The 26609-nt window shown below is 37.7% G+C and overlaps 1 protein-coding gene across 1 annotated transcript; it reads right to left on the bottom strand.

Annotated features, from left to right (window-relative positions):
- Positions 1–348: 348 nt before the first annotated feature.
- Positions 349–26609, bottom strand: LOC104220671 (aldehyde oxidase 4-like). The gene is made up of 10 exons (XM_009771575.2): positions 26289–26609; positions 7594–9276; positions 5241–5506; positions 4899–5108; positions 4543–4761; positions 2951–3916; positions 2586–2681; positions 2278–2376; positions 1168–1357; positions 349–788 (listed from the first exon to the last, which is right to left on the bottom strand). The coding sequence occupies exons 1-10, from the start codon at positions 26437–26439 to the stop codon at positions 565–567; spliced, it is 4104 nt and encodes a 1367-aa protein (XP_009769877.1). The 5' UTR covers positions 26440–26609; the 3' UTR covers positions 349–564.

Genomic DNA, 26609 nt, shown 5'->3' with positions numbered 1-26609 from the left:
TGTTGAATTCTGTTGACATAATATTTGATGACAAAGTCAGGGCGCTAATTCTGTTATTATCCCTACCGGAGAGTTGGTCTTCAACACTAATTGTAGTCAGTAATTCATCGAGAAATACCAAACTCTAGGTGCTATGTGACAACATTAATTGGAGCAATCTGTCTCAAGACAAAATCATATCTTCCACAACAGGATGAAACACGTTGCAATAGACTTCCATTTAGTTCAAGATCAAGTTGATAGAAATCAAATTTTTGCAAACCAATCCACAAACAATCAGGTTGCAGATGTCTTCACAAAGTCACTTCCAAAAAGGTTGTTTACTGATCTCGCAAGGGCATCTGGTAATTTAAGGATAACCAAGATATGATAATTTAGCTTTAAATTTGAAATAACCGTGTATACAGTTCTGCTTTCATATACTAACTCAAGAGTAACTCTTGTATTGTAAATTGTACTCTAATGCAATCTCATAAGCAGCTACAAGTGTGAAATTAACAAAGCTTCTTTGAACTTTTAAACTTCAGGACACGGACACCTTTCAGATGCATGGTAATGGGGCATTTAGGCGGATCGTTTGCTGATCAAAGTTTCCAAGTATTTCTCCCCATAGTCCAGGCCACAAGTTGTCTTCACAACAGGCATTATGGCAGGAACGTCCAGATAGAATTCTGAATCGGACTCGTCAAGCTTGCCCCAACTTTTAAGCTGTTTTCTAGCTTCTTTAATGGCTGCTCTTGTTGCACAATGGACTGTAGCTGCTAGAAGTAATGGTGGTTCACCAGAAGCTGAAAAAAGTAATCATGTTAGGTTCAACAATCCATATAAAGCGGACTGTTTACTTTAGTATTTCAAGCGCTATCAAGAAATTCTTCAAGTTGATTAAGTTTCTCAAAATCCAGGAAATTTTGTTCTTTTTGTTTTCGAGTGTCTTAAGTCCTTATGAAATTTTCTCCAACTCTAATCATCAGCATTTACATATTCTTTCACCTAATATTCAGAAATTATACGTTGGCTGTTGCAATGCTGATTCGGACCATAATCCACAAAATAGTTGATAACTTTCTCTGCTATACCAAGTGGAGAATGAGTTGAAGAAATCCCTCATAAGTCACTGATGCAGTCAGTATAATAAGCAAAGAAGATGAAATGAAGAAAGAATTGTACCTTTAGATGAGAGAATACGGTTTTTGTGATCTCCACTGTTTAGCACACGAATGTTGAGCCTTTCTGGTATGGTGTCAATTGTCGGGATATGGTATGTCCAAGTGCTATTTGAAACCATTAATCCATCTTCATTTGTAAGATATTCTTCAAGCATAAAATATCCAATTCCTTTTAAAAAAGCCCCTTCAATCTGCAAAAATAAAAATAAAATAAGAGACAGAAGAAAGTAGTATTGGCGATGCATTAGAATGTTAATTCTAAGCACATAGTCTGGCAAGAAGGAATAAGACCATACATATTATTTCATTATTAGCAAATACTTAAGTTCAGTATTTGCAAAACGGTTTGGCCATCAGTACTGGTGAACATTGAAAATTTTGTTTGAGAAATATTTCAAGTGAAGTTAATGATTTCACTCACAAAACATTAACTTTTTTCCCACGTGACATTCATGCCCAAACACAACTTTCGAAGTACTCTTTTGCAACTGCAACACTCAAAAATACTAGTATTATTTTTTTTCAACTTAAACCAAATTAGGGGTGGCAATTTAAGCCCAAACTCATTCAACCCACCCAAGGTTGGGCCCCTCATTGACCCGCCCATTGCTGAACTCAGCCAATCTTGACCTAGCCCATCTAAAGTTAGACTGATTTTTAGCCCAAATTGATCCATGCGCAAGTTTGCTAAAATATCTTTAAAATAATTCTTTTTTGTTTGATATGTTATATATGACCACAACAAAAGAAAAATAGTATTATTTTGGTAATTAAACAACTCATATGAAAACAGCACACATTAAGCTTGATAAAAGTTGGGTGGGTTAGGCTATGACCCAAAATTTAGCCCATTTTGACCCTGCCCATCTCAGCCGAAGCAACTTTTGGGCGGGTCATTGGCCCGCTCATTTATTGACTCAGCCCATTTTGACCCGCCCAAAATCAGGCCAACCCGCCCATTTGACACTCCTAAACCACATATTGTCCTAAGAATATGAAATCTAGAGAAAAGCAGCTTAAAAGCATATAACAACTTTGTTATGGACACACTTTTTTCATTATAAATGCTAATATCTAGAGAAAAGGTAGAATAATCTTGTAAAAGATGAACCTGTCCCAAGTCAATAGCTGGATTCAAGCTCTGACCACAGTCATATATAATATCTGACTGCAATATTCTATGTTGTCCAGTCAAAACATCTATCTCAACCTGCAAGAAATCAGCACCTTTATCGTTAGTTTGCCATAAGTAAGTGTTACAGCTGGTTACTTGGTTGCTAAAAGCTCCAAGAGGTGAAATGTCCTGCCATTCTTTTAAACTCATGAATATTGAGAACAAATGTAATCCTTGAAGAGATCTGAAGCAGTGAATCATGCAAACACATTGATCAGAAAAATAAGTAAAGAAACAAGCTTTACCTCGCTAACAGCAGCACCATAGTTTAAATACTGCCCAGAACTTGATCCTGGAACAAAATATTCATTTGCCTGTAGATTTATTGATTGAGCTTCTGCCTGCAAAGAAGGAGGCCGTTTTAAGAATTTGAACCATTAAAATATTCGACATTTGCAAGACGATGTATAACAAATAGTTCCCAAGCTACTCATTGAGTAATTCTCTTTAACCAATTCATCATGATTTTCAAAAGTAGCATACAACAGACAAATATTCCAAGAGTGATAGACAGGACCAGAATTGAGCTGGTCTATTCCAGAAATTATTACTGTTTAAAGTTTTCATCATCTTTGGAAGCTGGAACTTTAATTAGAAAGAGAAGAAAAACCTGGCCAATCAGTGTGGTCCAATCAACAGAACCATTTTGTTCTTGCAGTTTTTTCTTCAGAGGAGTCAGTCTTTCAACCAGGATATTACAGCAAAGTCTAGCCGCTTCACAGCTTGATTCAGATTTAGTGCTTTCAGCAGTAAACCCTGTTTGCACTAACCTTAAGGTGTTTATTTCTATGATTCGTACCTTCTCCACAAGTTCTTCACTCCAACTACTTTCAATTGAACCAAGAGCATAGGCAATCACCTGTTTAACCTTTGTCCATAGCCCTTGGCCGATTTCAACTCCTCCAACTTCACAAACTATTGATCCATCCCGCAGAATGCTTACTTTTGCAGGGGTTGCATGTTGCCTAACTTCATGCACAATTGGCAATCGAGAAATACCTCTTTTCTTCCACGTGTTTTTCTGGTTAAATTCATCTATCATCTTTCTTCTATCGACAAATCTCGAGGATGTGGCCACTTGATCCATGATACTAGGCAAAGTATATTCTCCTGATTCGCCTGCACTATCCTCATAGAATAATTTAAGGCTTTCATAAGTGTGAATATTTTTGCTAATGACAGAGTCCACCTCCATTTCCAGTACACTTGCTACATGTTCCATTATAGCATCTGCAATATAAGATCCTTGGACATCACCAAGTGCCCGCATAGATGATTTGCTGGTAAGGTTTGTCTTGCAATTCTTTATGTCAAATGAAAAGGCACCCCAATTGTATTTCTTGAGTGCTGCAATTATATGTGATGCTATGATAGGGGTTATATCTTCTGATATCCCTCCATTTACCAAGATATCAGCATGTAAGGCTGTGATCTTCCCATTTGACTTGAATCCAACACTGTATGTCACTTTCAGGGGGTGTCTTCCTCCTGTTATTACCATGTCGGTATTTCTGTTGACGTATATCTTGACAGGGCGTCGTAACTTGTATGCTGCAAGTGCACAGGCTGCGGAAACCTAAAGTATCACACAAAATGCAAAATATAATCAGAGCATTGTAGTAGCAAGAAAAAGCAAAAAGGGCACTCTTTCAATCTGCTATTACAATTCTAAGGCTAATCAATGTCATTTCATTAAACATGTGTGACGGTAAAACATATTAAAAATTAATAATTATAATCGGCATTAAGAAAAGTAAAAAGGAAATAGTCAAAAAAGGAAGATGAACTACTTTGGTCAAGCTATTTTATGAAAGGTGGAAACAGAATAATGAAAAAGCAAATTGGGAGTGAACTTTTAGAACAATGGAGTCATGTCCCCTTTTAGTAATGCCTGGCAAAATGGGTCTCTGGTTCTGAGGAAATTACTTCCTAATTCGTTCTGCAAATCACTGCTACATTTTATGACATTCTATTCAAAAGAATAACATATCTGTAGAAATAATATCAAACAATTTTTTATAAAAAAACTTGTCGTTGCCTGCAATTAAAAATAGTCTTTTCCCTATAGAACTTTCTCTTTTTCCTTTTAGCAAAGAATTAAGGAACACAATACTACTTCAGGAAAAACCACTGATAATGTTTCAAGACTTATTTAATTAAAACCAAGCTTCGGTTCTTTTTCGTTTAATAATAGATACTCACTGGCATTGATCTTATTGCCTTGCCGCCGAAGCCACCTCCTGCCCTTCTTGTTTTCACGCTGATGTTATGCTCAGGAACACCAAGACAACGAGCAATCAAACTATGCGTATACTCGGGGAACTGAGTAGAAGCATAAACAACCATGGTATTGTCCTCATCCGGAACTGCTAAGCTAGTCTGTGGCTCCATATAAAAATAGTATTCTGATGGAAGTCTCAACTGTGATTGATTATTACCAAATAATTAAACTTTTGAACAGTTAGCATGCATTTACAAATTGAATATACTATATTCAAAAAGGCATGGACCAATATTCAGGAAGAAAAAATGTAGAAGTGGATAATTAATCAAAGTACCTCAGCAGAGAGAATCTTGTGGTCAGCTTCAGACATTCCTTTCGAGAAATCACCAACCGGCTTTGTGTTCAGAAACACGGGCCCTTGAAGATAACTTGAGTTCTCGACAGCCTCCTCAACAGTTAATATCGGGGAACCTACATTTTCTGGATCATATTCAACAATGGCTTTTCTAGCAGCCACATCAGCAGACCTCTGGCTGTTAGCAATCTGTCATTCCATCACAAAACTGAACATGCTTAATAAACTAGTTCAAAGTTTTCTGTACCAAGTATATGAATAATTAACACTGCATCTGCATAAAACCAATCCTGCAGATAGAACATTGAAATGATGGCTTACCACAAGAGCAATTCGGTCGCCAGCATATTGGACATGATCCTCTGCAAATAGAGTTTCAGGACCAAACTGGCTCAGAACTCCTATATTTTCCCCTTCACTTGGGATATCTTTAAATGTAAAAATGGCAATAACTCTATCTGCTAATGAATTAGACTCAAGCTGGAGACTAATGCTCTTTACCCTTGCTAATGGTTTTGTACTATATATAAATGCTCCATGTAGGCAGTTTGGTGGTGATGGAATGTCATCTACATAAACAGCTTCACCTGAAAAGAACAATGTTAGCCAACAAAATTAAAGTTATATCTAAGACAAAATTCAACTGAAAAATATGCAAAACACATATCAATCATCGGCTATACGTCAAGTCTGAACTTGTTGGGTTCAGATATATAAATCCTCTATATTCATTACTACTCTCTTCGGGGTAACGTCATTCCAATACTAGATAAGTTTTCCTCCAAAGATCATCTCTAGATTTCACATGTATCCCTGCACTGACCTACAAGTCTCTAATCTGACTAAAAGACACGTGGCAAACATTAGACCTAAGTAGGTGTAATAACAACTAAGTCTCTAAATTTTACAAAAAACCAAGCCGTATATTAACAAAAGAATGTAAAAGGACAACAACGCAGATGGGGCACTAGAAAAAAGAGAAACAATGAGAACAACTGCTGATCAAGAAAATAACAGTCATCTCGAAACATAGCAGTTTAAGCCGTGTTTCAAATATGAAAGTAAATAAAGGACAGAGAAATGATGACATTAATAACCAGAAACAAGTTCTGATGAATATGTATTAGTACCAAAGAATGTCTCCATGCAGCGTTATAGTTGTACCTAAGGCCAACGAACACTAACATTAACTAACAGTAGTTTTATGCAAATACCAGAGACATAATAACATATTTCCTTTATCCTTTTGAAGATTTACTTTGAACAAGTTCTTCTAGATTCCATCCGGAATATTGGAGATAGTCATTTAGCGTTAGTTTTCAAATTTGAGAACAATATGCTCAATGATTGTAGAATGGAATACAATGGACATTTATGAAGAAACAAAGAGACAGGAAGCTTCCCTTTTTTTTAGTTTGTACGTGTCAAGGACGTGCCAGCAACATTTTCATTTATTGGAGAAACTTAAAGCCATCTATCCATAGACATTGGTCATTAACGTCGTGTTATTATCAGAGACTTGGCACCATCTCAAAATACAGATTTCTATTGATTTGTATTGTAGAATATAGGCAAAATACATAGTTTACCCATCTATCTTGCAGCGAAATCTCTGCTACACATTTCTCGTTCACGGGAAACTTTTTACCCACTCAACCTTTCAAAAGTGTGTCTAAGACACACCACTTTTGTGCTTGACCAATTTTTCAGATAACGAGAAAGTCACGCCCTAATAGAATCGTGACGTATGTCATTGACTTTAGAAAGGAAAAAGAAACATTAGAAATTACAATTAAACCCCATCTTCCCATTTTCTATCTTAAGCACCATTGTTGCCGCCACCATGGTTGTTTGTGAGAAATTTTCCAACATCACCAAAATTTAACCATACAATCTAAACAACTAACCGAAAAAAACCGAGCAACAAATTGAGTTCAACCCCCAAATAATCAACAAGACCCAATTAAATTTTCAAGCTTTTTCAATACCCCAACAATGATGAATTCTAGATTTTTTTTACCAAACCTTCAATACTATTGTTAAAGCTTTTAAATCTATCACAAATAAATAATTTTCACAATATTTGGATAATACACTAACAAAAAGCACTCAATTTTTAGATCTGAAAATTTTATGTTCTTTCAAAAAATTTACGTGGGAAAGAAGATGAGGGGGAGAGTGGTCTGAGGAAGAAGACCAGCGGAGGGGTTCCTGTGGGGAGGGGAGACAAAATATGGGATTTTTATGGGCTTCACGCGTGTTTTTTGTGCGTAAACACGTGAGTGCTACCTGGTCAAAAGTAGTGTGTCTTAGACACACTTTTGAAAGGTTGAGTGTGTAAAAGATTTCTCGTGAATGAGAGATGTGTAACAGGAATTTCGCTACAAGGTTGATGGGTTAAGTATGTATTTTGCCTAGAATATACAACAACTACTACTATGCCTCAGTCCCAAACATCTCAAATATAGAGAATAAGAAAAGTATTCAACTATTTCTAGTGCATGAGAAAATGTAACGATTCTAATACTCTAGGCCTTTGTCATAACCACTACATCTCCAAACTTAAACATTGTCAAAGCCAGGGAAGTAGGAACAGAGGATAATACAGTAATTGATAATTGGGCTTAAAATGCACAAGATGAACTATACACATACAGAGAGAGAGAGAACAAACCAGAGGCTTGCATGGCAGCTCCATACTTTTGCATTGGTTCACCCACTGGATAATACTCGGTACTTGATTCCACAACCTGCTCAGCGGATGATAGTATTGTCTGTATTTTTCCTTGGCTAGTATCACCATCATCATTAGTACTTTTGGAACCCTCCTCTACAAAGGTTTCACCAATTCCCTCGAATAAACCGCTAGAAAATACGGAATCTACATCCGTCAAGGGATTAAAAAACTTGAATAGGAAACTGACAGCCAAGCTTGACCTATACTCAGGGTATGAAATCCCAGGTTCAGGGACAACATCTAGTTTGACAAATTTAATTGCTTCATACAGAATTTTGATGTTCAATATTTTCCCAGTTAAATATTTCTCTGCTGTTTTGGCCCTTATTGCATGTCTTGTGCCAAAAGCGCCAAAAGCCAACCTGAGAGAATGTATCACAACCCCGTTCCTGCGTGGAGAAACATCAGCTAAGAAAGCAGCATTTACATATGCCAATGCACTTCCAAGAGGTCGTGGTGCAGCTCTATATGTTACAAACAAATACTTTGAAAAATTTTGAAGAAAATTCCCATTCCTTTTAAATGGGATCCATACACATAGAAGCACAGTCCTTGAGTCTAGCGCTGGCCTCGATAACAGCTCCTCCCATTTAAGTTTTTCTTGTCCACGAATGGTCAATATACTAACTGTCGCATCCATTCCTAGAAATAATGTAGAGATATCAGAAGGAAATCCATATTTCTGTGCCATAACCAAATTTCCCCCAACACTAGCAGTGTTTCTAACAAACGGGTTAGCAACCTTTTCCAAGTGTTGAGCCAACTTTTGGGACACCATCTTTCCATATGAACCCAAGTTGGCTTTGGTTCCCTCATTCAGGAATGAAATAAGTTTAGAGATGGTCACAGTTGCTCCAATCTCAATTCCTTTGCGATCCCTATTGAGGATCGAAAGTTCAGGAATATACCTCAGATCGATGTATTGGTCATATCGCTGTGTTTCCTTGTAATAACCAGTGCCGGTATTGCCAACAACTATTTTAACGCTCCCAACATTTTCAGCCACGCTGAATTTCAACAAGCTCTGTAGCTCCTCTATAGAAACAGGACTGAACCAAGAATACCTTGTGGGGTCCAAACGTGTGATGGATTCACCTTCCAAGAATTCAGGATATGTAACAAGATTCTTACTTGGATCATAGGGAGGCAATTTACTTACTTTTGTTTCCCTGGTATCTCCATTTTGCCAAAAGGTATTGAGTCCCAAATCCTCTATATCAACATCAGAAGCAAAACTCTTGCAGACATCAGCAATGGGCCGGTATCCAGTGCAGCGACAAAGGTTCCCTTGTATGGATTTTTCAGCTTCAAATGAAGTTAGGTTGGAAAATCCTTGTGGAGAATCTTGATGGTTCCCTTTATCAGCATTGACAAGAGCTGAGAATAATGACATGCACATTCCAGGAGTGCAAAAGCCACATTGAGAAGCATGGAAACCAGCAAATCTTTGGTGAATTGGGTGAAACCCATCTTTGGTGTTACCAAGGCCATCACTTGTAGTAATTGCACAACCATTTAAACTACAAAGAAGTGTAAGGCATGAACTCACACTAAAATCGTCAACTCTGTTTAGCTTGGGATCATACCTTGAGACTAGAACAACACAAGCTCCACAACCACCTGCAATCACAAAAAATTATGAACCTTGTTGAGCCTTATCCTGACCGAAATCTCAATTTGTCACAAAAACAACTACTCTTCAATTTCAAGAAAGTTAGGGCCGGCTATACTAATCCTCTATGACCATGTCACTCCATTTAAGATCATTGCAATCCAATATTATACAAAATAAAATTAAATATAAAAATCACAATTTGTGATACAAACATTTAATTAGTTAACCAAATGTGTCAATAATCCATATAATGGAAAACTTCATTCACTATATCCTTTTCATTCCCATAAATCATAAGGAGTAGGAAAGAAACCAAACAAAATATACTCCTCTAGTAGGTAAGTATTTTCCTCCTCTCTACATTCCAAGAACATTATGAACCCATTTAGAAAGCTAAAAAGCAATTATAAGTATTATCCTCCTTCTGTTACCTTTAGTTAAATGTGATTCCATGAGCTTTTCTTTAGTGCGACTACTTCAAGCTCTAACTTTAAAAAAGAACTAATAATAATAATTATAACTATCAGTACTTTTATTCCAGATTTCTTTAAATACTTTGATGTATGATTATGAAGCCTATCTTTTAGCGAACTGAACTTTGATCTAGCTGTCAAAATGGCAACATGGAAAAAACTTACCTGCACCTGTTTGTATCAAACCACATTGATTTACTATGGTTAAGTTATAATTTGATGTAGGAAAACACATTAATTCATCATGATTAAGTGACAACAATTAATACAAAGGCAAAAGGTCATGCATTTACTGAATTGATGCAAATTGAATAAGAGCGACTAACAAGTTCTTAATGTCGCACTAACTATTAAATGATATTTTCTTCACTTCACCTCTGCTATTCATTTTAGGAGTCCATACAACTTTTCATAAATTTTGAAAAGTTTAAATTAATTTAACTAATCAAAATGTGGGCTTTTCTTTATCAAATAAGTCATTTAATTATTAGGTTAGTATTTTCTTCCAAGACTCGAATAAACATTAAAATCTAAGTTAGGACGGTGTTTGAACACTCAATTACTGTAAATGAATAGAAAGAGAAAAAGACAAAACCTAGCAACCCCACATTTAAACAGATTTCAAAGTCATTAACTCAAACTCACCTGTTTTTAATCCCGGTCTTTGTTTCCTGTTCAAGGAACTTCAAATCCCAGGCGTCCCTTTCCCCCGCCACCTCCGATAAATTGATAATGGGGGAACTTTCTATATGTCCGCATTGGTCGAAAAAGTTTATAGAAGCAGCAGAAATTGAAATGGCAAGAGTGATTGTGCATTTTTGTTGCCAATGACGAAGGGCAAAAGTAAACAATAGTTAATAGTTCGAGTCCATCGATTTAGACTTTTTCCCTTGAACAAACAGGGAAAGGGGACTGACCATGCCGCTATATTTTTTTATCAAATATGCCTCAAGACTAAACGGAAGAGAGAGGACCAACAACACAAACAAATAAGAGAAAATTACAGGAATAGGCACAAATAGACACGACTTGCCAATAATTATGGGAGAAATTCAAAAATAGCCAGATTTACAAATGGTCATTCAAAAATAGTCATAGTTTCAAAAGTAATCGAAATTTAGCCATTTTCATGTAAAAATAAATTTGAATAAAAACACTCTTCAAAATCCGGGAAATACTCCGGCATAATATACTGGCTATCTTTCGAGCCCAAGGGCTACCCGAGTTCGAGAAAATTCTCACTCGGGGACTATCTTTCGAGCCCAAGGGCCACCTCATCTCAAGTTCGAGCATGTCCTCACTTGGCCATAAGGCCTAAGGGCTATTTTTCATTTCAAGTTCGAGCGTGCACTCACTCAACTATCAAGCCCAAGGGCTATCTTACCACATCGACTATTGAGACTAAGAGCTACCCATACTCAAATTCGAATGATCATTCGGGGACCATTGACCAGAAACGTTCGAGGGCAGAACTTATTATCGGACATTACCATCTCAAAGTTTGGACATTCAAAAGGAATTTTATGATAAGGCGCTTTGACCCGCACAAAAGGGTAACACATTCAGAAGCCATGGACGGAAAAAGGCTTTGTATAAACCTTTTTTACAAGAGCTATAGGTCACGATCAAGAGTTCCTCGCAAGGGCCGATAAGTCTCAAAAGCAAAAAATTACTAAGGGCACGAAACCCAAACGACACGGACCTTATCGCCAGAAGTGTCTTCGCCCTCAGAACGTTTCCCGCCGTCGGACTCACTAAAAGTTCTCGGAGTTTTCCTCGAGAAAGGCCAACTTCCAAGATCTCGTTTTCTTAGTCGCTTACGTCACGATGATGATATCGTGGCAAATCGGGATAAAGATCAATGACTCAATTCGTTTCATGTCGTTATACTCTAAGAAACGCGGGGACTATCTGTATACGGTAGAAATCGGGGCTACCCAATTCTGTGGGCTCGAGGGCGAGGGCGAGTTAGAGCCCGATCGGGACTATCTCTACTTTTTGCCTACCGTTCATCAGAATCATCCTTTGGCTCTACTGTTCATACTTTACTTTTCTTACTGTTCTAAGCCCACCTCGAGGTCACTAAGCTCGAGGTCACCACTGCTAAGTAACATTGGTTTGATTCACTTGTCTCTTTCATTTCTACTTTATATTTCTTGATTATTAGTTGGTATTGAACTAAATCATATATCTTTAAAATCACAAATCAAATTTAATTGTTACTCGTATTTTCGAGCTAAACAGTTTGGCGCCCACCGTGGGGCAAAGATGATAGTGGTTATTTCAGTACTGATTCTGATAACACACGTTATTTTTACACTTGTTCTTGTCAAAGATTCTTTGTTTTCAGGTTAAAACATGTCAAACTCACAAAACGCTCTCGTGCACGGCGATGACGGTCTTGGATTTCATGGGAAAAACAAAAATGTAGCTGCTCTGGGAGCCGGTGTACCACCGATTAACCATGGAGAAGTGCCAAATGTAGAACTAATCGATGTTAGTTCAGACATTGCTTTAAATGTAGATTTAGGCGTAGACCCCGGGGGAAGTGTACGTAGTGAAGTCAGATATGGTGGCCAGGGAACACAGGGTATAGAAGACAGGGGAATCAGCCTCCAAGTAATATTCGAGATACTACAAGCTCAACAGATTGTCATCGTTCAACTTCAAAGTCAGAATAAAACTCCAAGTGTGGTCGAACCAAGGAACACTCGATGTACTGAGCCGGTGCCAGATGGATCAAACGGTAATGGCTCGGGGACTGACCCCACAATTATAAGAATGCTCGAGGAACTCACCAAGAGAATTGAGTCCGGGGAGAAGAAGATCGAGGATAATAACAAAAAAATGAAGACTTATAACTCCCGTGTTGATCAAATACCGGGGGTACCCCCGATCTTAGAAGGACTAGATTCTAAATAGTTCGTGCAAAGACCCTTCCCCCTAGTGCGTCTCCAAAGCCAATTCCCAAGAAGTTCCATATCCCCGAGATTCCCAAGTATAACGGGACGACCGATCTGAATGAATACGTCACCTCATATACGTGCTCCATCAAAGGAAACGACTTGGAAGATGACGAAATCGAATTCGTACTGCTGAAGAAGTTCGGGGAGACGCTATCCAAGGGTGCCTTGATAAGGCATCATAACTTACCCCCTAATTCTATTGATTCGTTTTCTATGCTTGCAGATCCTTTTATGAAAGCACACACCGGAGCCATTAGAATTGCAACGAGGAAGTCAGACCTTTTCAAGGTAAGGCAGAAAGAAAATGAGATGCTTAGGGAATTCGTATCTCGGTTCCAAGCAAAGAGAATGGATTTGCCTTTGGTCACCGATGACTGGGCCGTTCAAACTTTCACTCAAGGTCTCAACACTCGGAGTTCTATAGCTTCACATCAGTTGAAGCAAAGTTTGCTCGAGTACCGGGCTGTCACTTGGGCCGACGTACATAATCGGTACCAGTCGAAGATTAGAGCCGAAGATGATCAATTGGGGACTCCTTCACGGTCCATTTATCCTAGCAGGCCCATGGGTAGGATCAAAGGGGACGTCGACCGAGAGTCGAGGTCGAATAGAGATCGATATCAACCGTACAACGGAGACTATAGAGGCAGCGGGTCTGGGCGAAGCTTCACACAAAATGAGAGGAGAAATGGTCGAGGTCAAAACTCATGAGGGCCAGATGCCGAGGAAGATCACATTAAATATCCAAAATTCTAATAAAGGTACGATCCTATCCCGATTCTCTCTATTTTTCCAACTAACACTTGTAGGCTATCAACAAGGATCGGCACGAAGCTTTGAATCTTAAAGTATGCATTGCACCCTTTTTCACTTAGACCGGTTTTTATCCCAAATGGGTTTTTTCGACAAGGGTTTTAACGAGGCAATTATTGTTCGTACTGACTTAGGGTAGTTCAACGGTATCCGAGGTTCCCTGAGATAAGCCTCGAGATGTGGGAGGCATTACCCTCGAATGTCTGCTTTGTTGCAAGGAAATTATTTCATGACAATGGGGCCTCGATAGGAAAATGTTGTAAGGGTCAAACGGTCAGAAGAGCTATGCCCATATAGGTTACTCGAGCCCTAACATCAAACATGCGTGTATGTATAATCGCCTATTGAGAGAAGTATATTTCCTTGTCGATATCTCATGCTTCTAGAAAAAATTTCTATTTTGTACTCTTGCTTTATTATGTAAATAGGCTTAAGGTCCGATCACAACGGAGGTTCAAACTACTAACATTTCGGGACCATAAGACCTTAAAGGCAATCCTCGATTTTACTGGCCACGGCCACCCCACTCGGGGACTGATTCTTCGGTCAAGCTCGAAGTAAAAAGGAAGATAAGCCCAAAGGGCAAGTTCTAAACTAAAAAGTCTAAGGTCAAATTAATGCGGAACGGGGTGTTCGAAATTCGTAACAAATACAAAAGCCCAAGGGCTATCTTAACCCGAGTTCGAGAAAACTTTTATTCCGGGACTATCTACGAAGCCTAAGGGCTAGCTTTACTTCGAGTTCGAGCAAATCCTCACTCGATCATAAAAGCCCAAGGGCTATCTTAAGCCTAGTGCGAGCATACCTCAAACACTCGGGGATTACCTACTCGAGCTATCCAAGTTCGAAATCATAAGACCTCAAAGAGGCATCCCCCGATATACAGGACAAGGCTATCATACTCAGAGACTAACCTTTCGGGCAAGTTCGAAAGGCTATCAGGAAACAAGTCCAAGAGACATACCTGAAGGCTACGACCATATTAAAAGGCTACGACCATATTAAAGACTACAGTCATGTAAAAGGCTACGGCCAAAATAATACGGCTCAGAGACGTCCGACATAAATTAAAGGCCTTCAAATACTTTGAAAAACCGATTAAACTCGGCTACCCTCGGCAAAAGCAAAAAGGGCTTTGATAAAATCAGCCCTCGAATAATTTAAAGGTTTCGATAACATCAACCTTTGATAAAGCCTCAAGAGGCATTAATACGAACGGGTTCTGATCGATTGAACCCTCAAAAAACCTAGCGGGTACAAAAAATACATGCTAAGTCATAAAGAAATTTTCACTAAAGTCTTTTAACCGAAAAAAGGGAAAAATTATGGTCGTCTTAGTGGCCGAATTGGCCCAACTTAAAGAGCCTAAGGGTCGATCTAAAAGAGCCTAAGGGCAGATCTAAAAGAGCCCGAGTTCGAGCAAATCCTCACTCGACTATAAAGCCTAAGGGCTATTTTCATTTTGAGTTCGAGCAAGTATTCACTCGACTACTAAGCCCAAGGGCTACCCGAGTTCGAGAAAATTCTCACTTGGGGACTATATATGAAGCCTAAGGGCTAACTCTATTTCGAGTTTGAGCAAGTCCTCACTCGATCATAAAAGCCCAAGGGCTATCTTAACCCGAGTTCGAGCAAACTCTCACTCGGGGACTATCCATAAACCCTATGGGCTAACTTCATTTCGAGTTCGAGCAAGTACTCACTTGACTACTAAGCCCAAGGGCTACCCGAGTTTGAGAAAATTCTCACTCGGGGACTATATTTTGAGCCCAAGGGCCACCCCATCTCAAGTTCGAGCATGTCCTCACTTGGCCATAAGGCCTAAGGGATATTTTACATTTCAAGTTCGAGCGTGCACTTACTCAACTACCAAGCCCAAGGGCTACCTTACCTTATCGACTGTTGATCCTAAGAGCTACTCATACTCAAGTTCGAATGGTCATTCGGGGACCATTGATCAGAAACGTTCGAGGGAAGAACTTATTATCGGTCATTACCATCTCAAACTTTGAACATTCAAAAGGAATTTTATGATAAGGCGCTTTGACCCGCACAAAAGGGTAGCAGATTCAGAAGCCATGGATGGAAAAAGGCTTTGTATAAACCTTTTTACAAGAGCTATAGGTCATGATCAAGAGTTCCTCGCAAGGGTCGATCAGTCTCAAAAGCAAAAAATTACTAAGAGCACGAAACCCAAACGACACGGTCCTTATCGATAAAAGTGTCTTCGCCCTCATAACCTTTCCCGCCGCCGGACTCGCTAAAAGTTCTCGAAGTTTTTCTCGAGAAAGGCCAACTTCCAAGCTCTTATTTCCTCAGTCGCTTACGACACGATGATGATGTCGTGGCAAATTGAGATAAAGATCAAGGACTCAATTCGTTTCTTATCGTTATACTCTAAGAAATGCGGGGACTATCTGTATACGGTAGAAATCGGGGCTACCCAATTCTGTGGGCTCGAGGGCGAGGTCGAGTTCGAGCCCGATGGACCAGACTCGAGCTCGAAGACAGAATGCAATGCCCGGAGATAGGAGTACGAGGCATACCGAAGCCAAATATGCTCGACCCCGGAATAGTATTGTTATAGATTTGTAATAGAATAAGCTAGATTACTACCACGTGCCCAAGATCATGGCGCAAATCCCGGAATATGATTGTACGATTCCATACTAGCCAGTTAGACAAATATATCAAGAATATTCCTTACTGTAAATAGAAATATATCTTATTTAGGGTTCCCCTATTATATAAAGGGGACCCCAATCATTTTGTAACATCATCTAATCATTGAAGAAAGAATATACTCTCTACTTTTTGCCTACCGTTCATCAAAATCATCCTTTGGCTCTACTGTTCGTACTTTATTTTTCTTACTTAATTGTTCTTATTGTTCTAAGCCTACCTCGAGGTCACTAAGTTCGAGGTCACCACTGCTGAGTAACATTGGTTTGATTCACTTGTCTCTTTCATTTCTACTTCATTTTCTTGATTATTAGTTGGTATTGAACTAAATCACATATCTTTAAAACCACAAATCAAATTTAATTGTTACTCATATTTCGAGGTAAACAAGTATATTATGCTGGACCGATCCCTGTTGCAGCAAAATAGTGGCTATTTTTTAATGACTTTGCAAACGCTAGCTTTTTTGAATGACCGATCCGAAAACTGGCTAACCCGTGCTATTTTTCTGTCATTATGCATTTAAGTCATGCCATCAAAAAGGCATAAAAGGCTACTAATACTATACAACATTTAAAAAAATTAGGCATTGTTTTCTCCAACGGGTATGATTGAAATTTATTGAAAATACACAAATATGCAATATACAAAATTTGAGGGAGATTGGAGGTGATTTAAATTAATTTGGATCAAAATTCGTTATCAACTATAATAATATTTTAAAAAAACCTAGACAAAGAAAAAAGATTTTTCTTAATGAGTATAGTTGGAGTTGTCAAAAACACATAAATGAGGCAATTAAACTTTGAGGAAGATTGAAGGATATTTAAACTGGTTTAGAGTGTATCTAAAATGTATCTCACACACAAGTATACATGGATATACAAGGAATGCATACATATTTGATACATATGTGATATACAAATGATACACGAGATACACATTTCATCTTCCGCTTCGAATTTTAAATTAAGACCACCTCAAAACTCCACCAAATCATCCCAAAATTGAGATTCAAACTCATTAAAATGTACACAATTATTCCAAAAATATCTACTCGAAATAAATCCAATTTTGAAAACCCGAATTTTTGAGCTCAAGCATTAGCAAGCTTTAATGGATTCTAATGGAGTTTTAGCTCTTCTTATTTTTATTTTTATTTTACTTTTCAAATCAATCAAATAGTGTTCTATGCACGAAACTTGTGATACTTGTCAATTGTTAATAAATGGGAGAGTAAGTAATCGTTAACCATGATATATGGCGTATTAAACACGTGCTTATCATTCATAGTTAATTATAACAATAGAAAAAAGGCAGCCCAGTGCACGAAGCCCCCGTTATACGCGAGGTTCAAAGAAGAGTCGGACCACAAGAGTTTATTGTATGTAGCTTTACCCTGCATTTCTGCAAGAGGTATTTCCTAGGTTAATTATTAACAACCTAGGAAATTAAACTTGTAGAAAATGGCACTAATGTACTAAAAAGTTAAGATACATCTTCCGCAGTAGTATAATATTGAAGATCTTTTTATGAAAAAATTAAGCATTGAATATTGTACTTAATAATAAGAAAATACTCAAGGTTACTGGAAAGCGACTGAAGGCTGAGGTGATGAGAGTTACTTGACTAAGAGAAAAAAGCTGGATAGAAGTAAAGTCCATCAAATGTCATAAATCTTAATTTTCTAGATTATGAATTGACTAGTATTAATTAGTAGCAAGTTTGCTCTAAAATAATTTTAGATTAGCTAAATAAAAAGGTTTTATCCAAAATAATGGAGCTTCAAATATATATATATATATTTTTAATTTTCTCCTTTAGATGAAATGAATTTGTTTCAACTGTGTGTTTTCTTCCTTTCACCACAAAATTCCTCTATCAACGCTTACTACCTAACTACTCCGGACCGTCTTTTACTTGTCTTTGAAAACTCCAACTCCCGCCAAAAATCAAACATTTTCTCTGGTTGCTTAGCCACAAATGTCTCCCTACTGCTAGCCATTACCACTACCTAGGCTTTCTAGCTAATGACACTTGCGCCCTCTGCCACACCCACGCCCTGAAACAATCACTCATTTATTCCTCCACTGCCTAGTTGCAGTCCACCTTTGGTCAGCTTTATCCATGCTACCAGCCATTATGGCCCTCCACACCACTGTTGACACCCCGCTCATATGGCTTAAACATTTCCTTTTGCATACTACTACGCCGAATTGCCTACATATCCCCAACGACATTCTTATCCCTTTCGCCCTATGGCATATTTGGCTGGCCCGTAATGGGAAACTGTTTCTCTCCCACCCTTAACCCCCTCCGCATCACTTATTCTTCGTATGGCTGCGGAATTCTACTATATCGTTTCCCCCTTCTCGCACGTCTACACGTATCCCTATGCAGGTCAAGTGGCACCCTCATAGACCAGGTTACTATAAACTTAATATAGATGGATCCGCCTCCCACCACTCTATGCATGGGGGAATTGGTGGAGTCATTCGTGACCCCACGGGAAAATGGCTTCGAGGTTTCGCGGGTCATCGACTCATCCATGGAAGCTTGGAAGCTGAGCTACTAGCACTATACCATGGCCTCAGATTGGCCTTCACTCACGGATATGCACCCGTTGAAGTTAAGTTAGATGCCAAGGCTATTATTCCTCTACTTAATACTTCCCATCCACTTTATGCTAACATTATCTTTGATTGCAGGTCCTTGATCGCCCAGTTGCACGACCCCATTATCCTACACACGTACAGAGAACAAAACCAGGTAGCAGACTCTTTAGCTAAACATGGATTGCAGATGGAGACTTCCCCAAACATCACTGTTTTTGCTCAACCACCGCACTTTGTACAGAAGATGCTTGAAGACGACTGCATGGGAACCTCTTTTGTTAGGAATCTACCACTGAACTGTCCGACTAGCACCCCTGCCGGGGTTTTTTGTTATCCTTTAGGAACGGCTTCTACAACTACTAGCTTACCCCTAGCACCCCATTTTTGTCACGATCCATCCCGAGGTCGTCCCCCTGAAATGTTGTGTTTGCTGCCTCCTGCTACTTGTAATGTTCCACCTTAATATGCTATAAAATAGTTTTTTTGCACCAAAAAAACTGTGTGTTTCTTCCTATTTGAGCAAAATTTGTAAAGAAGAAAATTGGCTGAAATACCATTATTTTTTGCCAAATAAAAAATTCAGTTCAAATAATGGAGATCCAGCTAAGTTGTTTAAAAAGTAGGCTAGGAAAAAATGATAAAAAAGTTGACAAATTAAAAAGGTAATAAAAATATTTTACTATAAAAAAATACCACACAACGACACATATGTTTCATCCCCATCAGGTTAGATCGGTTAGGAGGATTGAGGATATCAAAATACCAAATTCATAGGGGGCGGCCAGACCTTAAAGCAAGTGAGGCCCCAAAACTTTAAGGGCCCCAAAGTGTATTATTTATATAATTATTTCTTAGTATTGATAACTTTATTTCTTTTGTCGTATTAATTTTTAAAAACTCAATTTCTTCTTCTAATTAATATAACCAAAATACTTTTCTGTCAATCTTATTTTATGTTTTTACTTAATTATATTTCTATTCATTAGTTAATCACATAACTATATCTAATAATCTAACTTATTATTTATTTTTCTTATATAAATTATTCTCTCTTTGTCCCAATTTATATGAAAGTGTTTGGCTGGGTACATGGAGTTTATGAAATAAAGGAAGAATTCTGAAACTTGTAATCTAAAATAAATCATAAAAATTTGTGGGCTAGAAATCATCTCATTAAAGGTAAAAAGGAAAACCTAAAGTTGAATTGCTACCAAATATAAAAAGGGGCTGACTAAAAAAAAGGAGTCACATAAGTTGGGATAGAAGAAGTATGTTTTCTGTGTTCTCCCATTCAGTTGTGAAGCAATCAATATTCAATTTTTGTACTTTATAAAACCAAGTTCTCATTTTTTTTCATTTCACATCCTCACTTGTCTAATTTTTCAAAAAAAAAGTATATACGTTAAGGCCTCTTATTAAGACTTTGGTTTAGGCCTCAGACATTGTTGAGCTGCTCCTGCATAGGGGTAATTAAGACTAAGTGATCCCAAAGTATTCTCCTTTATTAAATGAAACGTTTCAAGTTTAATTAGTGGGATCCCGAAGTATTCCAACTCTCATATGATATCGCTTTCTAACTCAAAGTTAGCAATTTTTTTTTTCCTAATGAAAGGAAATATTATTGAATTGTAAAAGCTAGGTTAGATTATTACATAGATGAACTGGAAGTACAGTAACTGCACCTCTAGTTCCATGAGAAGCTAAAGTAAAGCAAAATAAGGGTCAAAAGATGTGGAAATAAGAAGTCAGTTGTTAATTAATGTGTAGGACTAAAGTGTAAATATAAGAACTTAGAGGTTCAACAAAGAATGATAACCAACTTAGTATGTAAAAGAGACTAAGTCGGTTATCACTGTAGATAACAAAAAATGAAGATTAGCTCTTCTCATCTCTTTTCTTCTTTCTTTTGAAATTCTATACCACAGATTGAAGTTTGTTGTGCATATGTGAATCGAGTGAGTGCGTGCTCAATTAGAACAAGTTGACATGGTATCAGAGTAGAAATCGATTGATTTGTGTTGTTATTCGTCTTAAATTTAAGAACTTAGCTAAGCCCGAAGCTTGCAGAGGTATAACAATGACGGTCGATGAAATTGGACAGCTTCCTCATAATCATCCATTATACCTTAAGGATTCAGATTCACCGGGAACAGCGTTGATAGCTCTCAAACTCACAGGGTCAGAAAATTATGCCATGTGGAGTAGATCTATGAGAGTAGCTCTCCTAGTGAAGAACAAGTTAGGTTTTGTGGATGGAATCTGTCTCAAAACTTCATACAGAGGTGAATTAGCGGCTCAATGGGAAAGGTGTAATGCAGTGATCGTCTTATAGCTTAGTAGCACTGTAGCGGCAGAGTTGGTGCCAAGCATCGTGTACGCATCAAGTGCGAGAAAAATTTGGGACGAGTTCAAGGAAAGGTTTGACAAAGATGACCTGACCAGAATTTATCAAATTTCTGCTGACATTGCAACCCTAAAGGAAGGTACAAAATTTGTGACCTCTTACTTTTAAAAATTGAAAGACTTATGGAATGAATTAGACATCCTAGCATCATTTCCCTCATGTGAATGTGAAGAATCACGCACATATGTAGATCATTTAGTGAGGCAAAGGCTTTTATAATTCTTGATGGGGCTGAATGAGAGTTATAGCCATGTAAAAAGTGCAGTGTTACTAAAGACGCCAGTCCTTACTGTGAACCAAGCCTATGTAGTTGTAGTGCAAGAGGAGAGTCAAAGGGAATTAGGAGTAGTTGACACAAATAGGGAGCCAATGACTATGTTAGCAGGAAAAGAAAATCAATTTCTAAAAGGGAAGAAGCCAAGACTTGTCTGTGAACACTGTGGGTACAAAGGGCATTTGAAAGAAAATTGCTACAATATCATAGGGTATCCAACAAACTTCAAAAGCAAGAAGAAAGGTCAACTTCCTGCCAAATCTTATGCTAACAATGTCAATGGAGAAAAGGAAGAGTCAGTGAACAATCAACCACAAGGGAATTATATGACTGAGGATCAGTACAAGCATTGGTAAGTCTGTTGACAAAGTCATCTATGGAAGGAAGTTCCAACAATACAACAGGCTCAGCAAACATGGCAAGCATAAAGTCACTATTATCTAATGCACGATCATATGATTGGATAGCAGATTGAGGAGCATCACACCATATCACCTTTAGCAAGGAAGTTTTAGAAAAATTAAGAAGATTCAATAAAGGAAACAGTAGTGGAGTTCAAATACCTATAGGAGGAAGGTCATAAATAGTACACAGGATATGCAACAATACTAGGAGGGCAGAAGATTAGGAATGTTTTATATGTGCATGACTTTAAGTTCAATCTCATTTTAGTATCCAAGCTGACTAGAGATTTATGTTGTTCAGCTTGTTTCTACCCTAGTTTTTGTGTGTTTCAGGGACTTTACAATGGCAAGGTACTAGGGATTAGTAGAGAATATGAAGGGTTATATATAATTAGAAGTGAATAGTATGAAATAGTAGTTGGATCAATCAGGAAGGAAGAAATAAATGCAGCATTGTGGCACCAAAGGATGGGACATGCATCCACAGGTTCATTACAATGCTTGCCAGATTTAAAGAATAAAGTGAATCAAGATGTGTAGAAAAACTGTGAGATTTGTCCATTAGTCAAGCAGAGCAGACTGAAGTTTCCTACTAGTACCATCAATATGATTGCATTTTTCAACTTGTACACATAAATGTGTGGTGACAATACAAAGTAGCTACTTATGACAAGAATCATTACTTTGTAACCATAGTAGATGACTATAGTAGGTATATTTGGATATGTTTGCTTCAATCTAAATGTGAAGTAATAGTAGTGTTGAAGGATTTCTTTTCTCTTGTGAAGAATCAGTTTAATGCTACTATTAAAGTGCTAAGAATGATAATGGTAAAGAATTTTTCAATAAAAATTGCAATGAGTTGCTATCATCCTTGGGTGTAGTACACCAAACTAGTGCCCTCATACTCCATAGCAAAATAGAGTAATAGAAAGGAAACATAGACACATATTGGAGGTGGCAAGAGCATTGAAATATCAAAGCTACATACCTACCAAATTTTGGGGAGAATGTGTCAAAACTGCAGTTTATTTAATCAATAAGTTTCCCATAACAATGTTGATTGGAAAGTCCCCATATGAAAAGATCTATGGCAAACAACCTAAAATAGATCATCTTAGAGTATTTAGGTGTCGTTGTTATGCCAACACACTGCCAAAAGAAGACAAATTTGCAGCAAGGGCAATAAAATCAGTATTCATTGGATATTCAGAGTTACAGAAGGGATATATGCTATATGATCTGGAATCCAATAGATTTCTTGTAAGTAGGGATGTGATCTTTAGGGATGATATCTTTCCTTTCAAGGCACTTCCCAATTAACCCGAGAATCTATTCACTTCTGACACTGATTGCCCAACAACTGCAAGGAATTAGACTACTTCAGCAGCAGAAGCAGATGACGATTTGGGGATAGCCTCTCAGAATCCAAATGATCAGATCCACAACACTAAAGCAGTTGATTCCAGCCTCTCTGTAGCACCAGATATGCCACTAGATGAGACCGTAAATGACATAGAGGAACATGGAACAAGTGAACCAGTGAACAAGAGTGAACAAGATACACCACAACAACAAGAACATGAAGAGGCCACACTTGAACAAATACGATTAGTTGTGCAACAGCCTACAGGGAGCAGAAAGTCAACAAGAACAAACAAAACCAGTAGTATGACACAAAGATTATGTGACTTTATGCAAACCAAAAGGAACTAGCCTCTATTCAGTTTCAAATTATGTGAGTTATGATCACCTATATCTAGGGTCATTCTCAGCTCAGATGGAACCAAAGTCTTTTCAGGAAGCTTCTCAAGATGACATGTGGATAGAAATAATGAAGCAAGAGATTTTGGCACTTGAAGAAAACAAGACTTGGGAAATAATGGATTTGCCTCCAGGAATGCAAACTATTGGCTCAAAGTAGGTATACAAGATCAAATACAAAGCCAATGGTGAAGTAGATAGATTCAAAGACTGGATTGTTGTAAAAGGATATACTCAACAGGAGGGGTTAGACTATCATGAAACTTTTTCACCTGTTGCCCAGATGGTAACAGTTAGAACTAAGATAAACCTAACAGTCTCTATAGGATGGGTTCTATCTCAAATGGATGTAAACAATGCCTTCTTACAAGGTGATTTGTATGAGGAGGTTTACATAGACTTGCCTTAGGGATTCCATAGGCAGGGGGAGTATAAGGTTTGCAAAATACTTAAGTCTCTTTATGGTCTCAAACATGCATCAAAATAGTGGAACATAAAATTGCCTGATGCACTGATAGGTGCAGGATATTCTCAAAGTGCCTATGATCATTCCCTATTCGCAAAGAAGACAAATGCAGAACTGGTGATCATCCTTGTGTATGGAGATGATCTGTTAATTATTGGCAGCAACAATACATTGGTGGAAGAAGCAAAATAAACCCTACACAAACATTTCTAGTTGAAGGATCTAGGTGAACTTAGATATTTCCTGGGAATTGAGCTCATGAGGTCAGCAACATGAGTCATACTTAATCAAAGGAAGTATTCTCTTCAGCTAATTTTAGAAGTTGGGCTAAGTGGGGCAAAACCAGTTAGCTCACCATTGGAACAAAACCTAAAGTTAACAACTGTTGAATATGATAAACATGCAGTAACTAAAGGAGATGAAGAGTTGCAAGACATTGTAAGCTATCAGAAACTAATAGGGAAACTCATTTACCTCACTATTACTAGACCAGACATATGTTTACAGTTCAAGTTCTAAATCAATTCATGCAGCATCCAAAGCAATCACATTTAGATGATGCAGTACGAGTTGTGAGGTACATTAAAGGTTCACCAGGAATGTGGATATTATTGAAGAGAGGATCATTGGAAGATATTACAGCCTATTGTGATGCAAATTAGGCAGCTTACCCAAACACAAGGAGGTTTGTAACTAGATATGTGATAAAACTACGAGACTCACTGATCTTATGGAAATCCAAGAAGCAGCCAACTATGAGCAGGAGTTCTATTGAGGCAGAATATAGAAGCATGGCATCAATAACTTCAGAATTGGTGTGGTGGGTAGGATTACTAACGTAGTTGGGCTTAACTGTGAAGGAACCAGTAATACTACATTGTGACAGCAAAGCACCTATGCAAATAGCAGCTAATCTAGTTTATCATGAGAGAACGAAGCATATAGAGATTGACTGCCATAATTTTGTGAGAGAAAAAATTAAGGATGGATTGATCACACCTCAATATATTTCCACTAAAGAACAGCTCGCAGATGTGATGACAAAAAGACTGGGAGCTGAGCAGCACAAAATCTTGATATCCAAGCTGGGAGTGTTCAATATTTTTCACCCTCCAGCTTGAGGGTGAATGTGGAAATAAAAAACTAGTTGTTAATTAGTTAGTAGGACTAAAGTGTAAATAGAAGAACTTAGAGGTGCAACAAAGAAGGATAACCAACTTAGTCTATAAAAGAGACTAAGTCGGTTATCTACACTACTGTAGATAACAGAAAATGAAGATTAGCTTTTCTCCTCTCTCTTCTTGTTTCTTCTGGAATTCTATACCACAGATTGAAGTTTGTTGTGCATGTGTGAATCGAGTGAATGTGTGCTCAATTAGAGCAAGTTGACAAAAGACTATATAAATGTGGAAAAGTTAGAGCCAAAATTAGTAATATAATTCAAGCAGAAAAAATACAAAATTGCACTTTAATCAGTTTGGATTGTATGAGCAATTGACCAAAGCGCAAAAGAAATACACTCCAAATCTGCCAATCCAATATCCATGACCATTAAACACAAACAGAATGCATTTGCTTCAGCAATTTATCTCTCACGTGATAAATTGATCTGCACGAAGCCTTAAACTTGAGAGGATAAAATATTTTTTAAAATTTAAATTTACTCATCGACGGTATATATATAATCAGATCACTCAAAAGTCAATTTTAGATAAGACTTATGTATAATATATACAAGCCGGTACACTGTATCAGTAGAAAAACGTTACCTTCATTTTTTGAACCCCGAAAACTATTAGTACATAAATAATAGTTTAAACAAGTTTTATGGACTATCCGAAAATATGGGAAAACAACAAAATACTAGTATAAAAATGTCACTGTAAATAATTTACCTGATGGTGCGACAATGTATATTACTTGAACTTTATTACTAATACACAAATGTGGGAGCCCAATGCACGAAGTATCCCCGCGGGTCCGAGGAAATACCGCACTTATATGTATGATGTAAATGATCTACCCTAATACAAGTATCAGTAGTTGATCTCATGCGTGCTCGAACCCCATGACATATAGGTCACATGGAAACAACTTTATCGTTGCTCCAAGACTTTCCTTTTACTAATAGACAGAGGTAAGGGAAGGAAAATTACCTTCGCCACAGCCAAGCTTTGGACTCTTGAAACAAGCATGATAGCGCAAATACTGAAGCAAAGTAGTAGAAGGATCAACAGAAGTTAACTCAATCCTCTCCCCATTAACTGCAAAAACCAAGTTCCCATTTCTCTCTGATGACCCCTCCATTAATATAAAGTTATTACTATTATGCTTCACTTTGTTCCTAAGCAGAAACACCAATCCTATAAATTTAAATTGGATATTCAATTTTCTTTCAAAAATGCATGCACAATCTTCAGATAATTTATAAAGTGTGATGAGACTTTAATTAGTTTCCGCAAGAGGAAAGCTATGAA

This window comes from Nicotiana sylvestris, chromosome 11, assembly GCF_000393655.2.
Source record: "Nicotiana sylvestris chromosome 11, ASM39365v2, whole genome shotgun sequence".
In the NCBI taxonomy this organism is placed as follows: Eukaryota; Viridiplantae; Streptophyta; class Magnoliopsida; order Solanales; family Solanaceae; genus Nicotiana; species Nicotiana sylvestris.
Note: the sequence above shows the minus strand (reverse complement) of the source record. Positions and strands in the feature narration are given on the sequence as shown.

Coding starts and splice junctions, on each gene's coding strand:
- LOC104220671 (XM_009771575.2), bottom strand. CDS start 26,439: ATGGAGGGGTCATCAGAGAGAAATGGGAACTTGGTTTTTGCAGTTAAT. Junction 5,109..5,240: donor GCGACCGAATTGCTCTTGTG/GTAAGCCATCAT, acceptor ATGGAATGACAG/ATTGCTAACAGCCAGAGGTC. Junction 4,762..4,898: donor ACAAGATTCTCTCTGCTGAG/GTACTTTGATTA, acceptor AATCAATCACAG/TTGAGACTTCCATCAGAATA.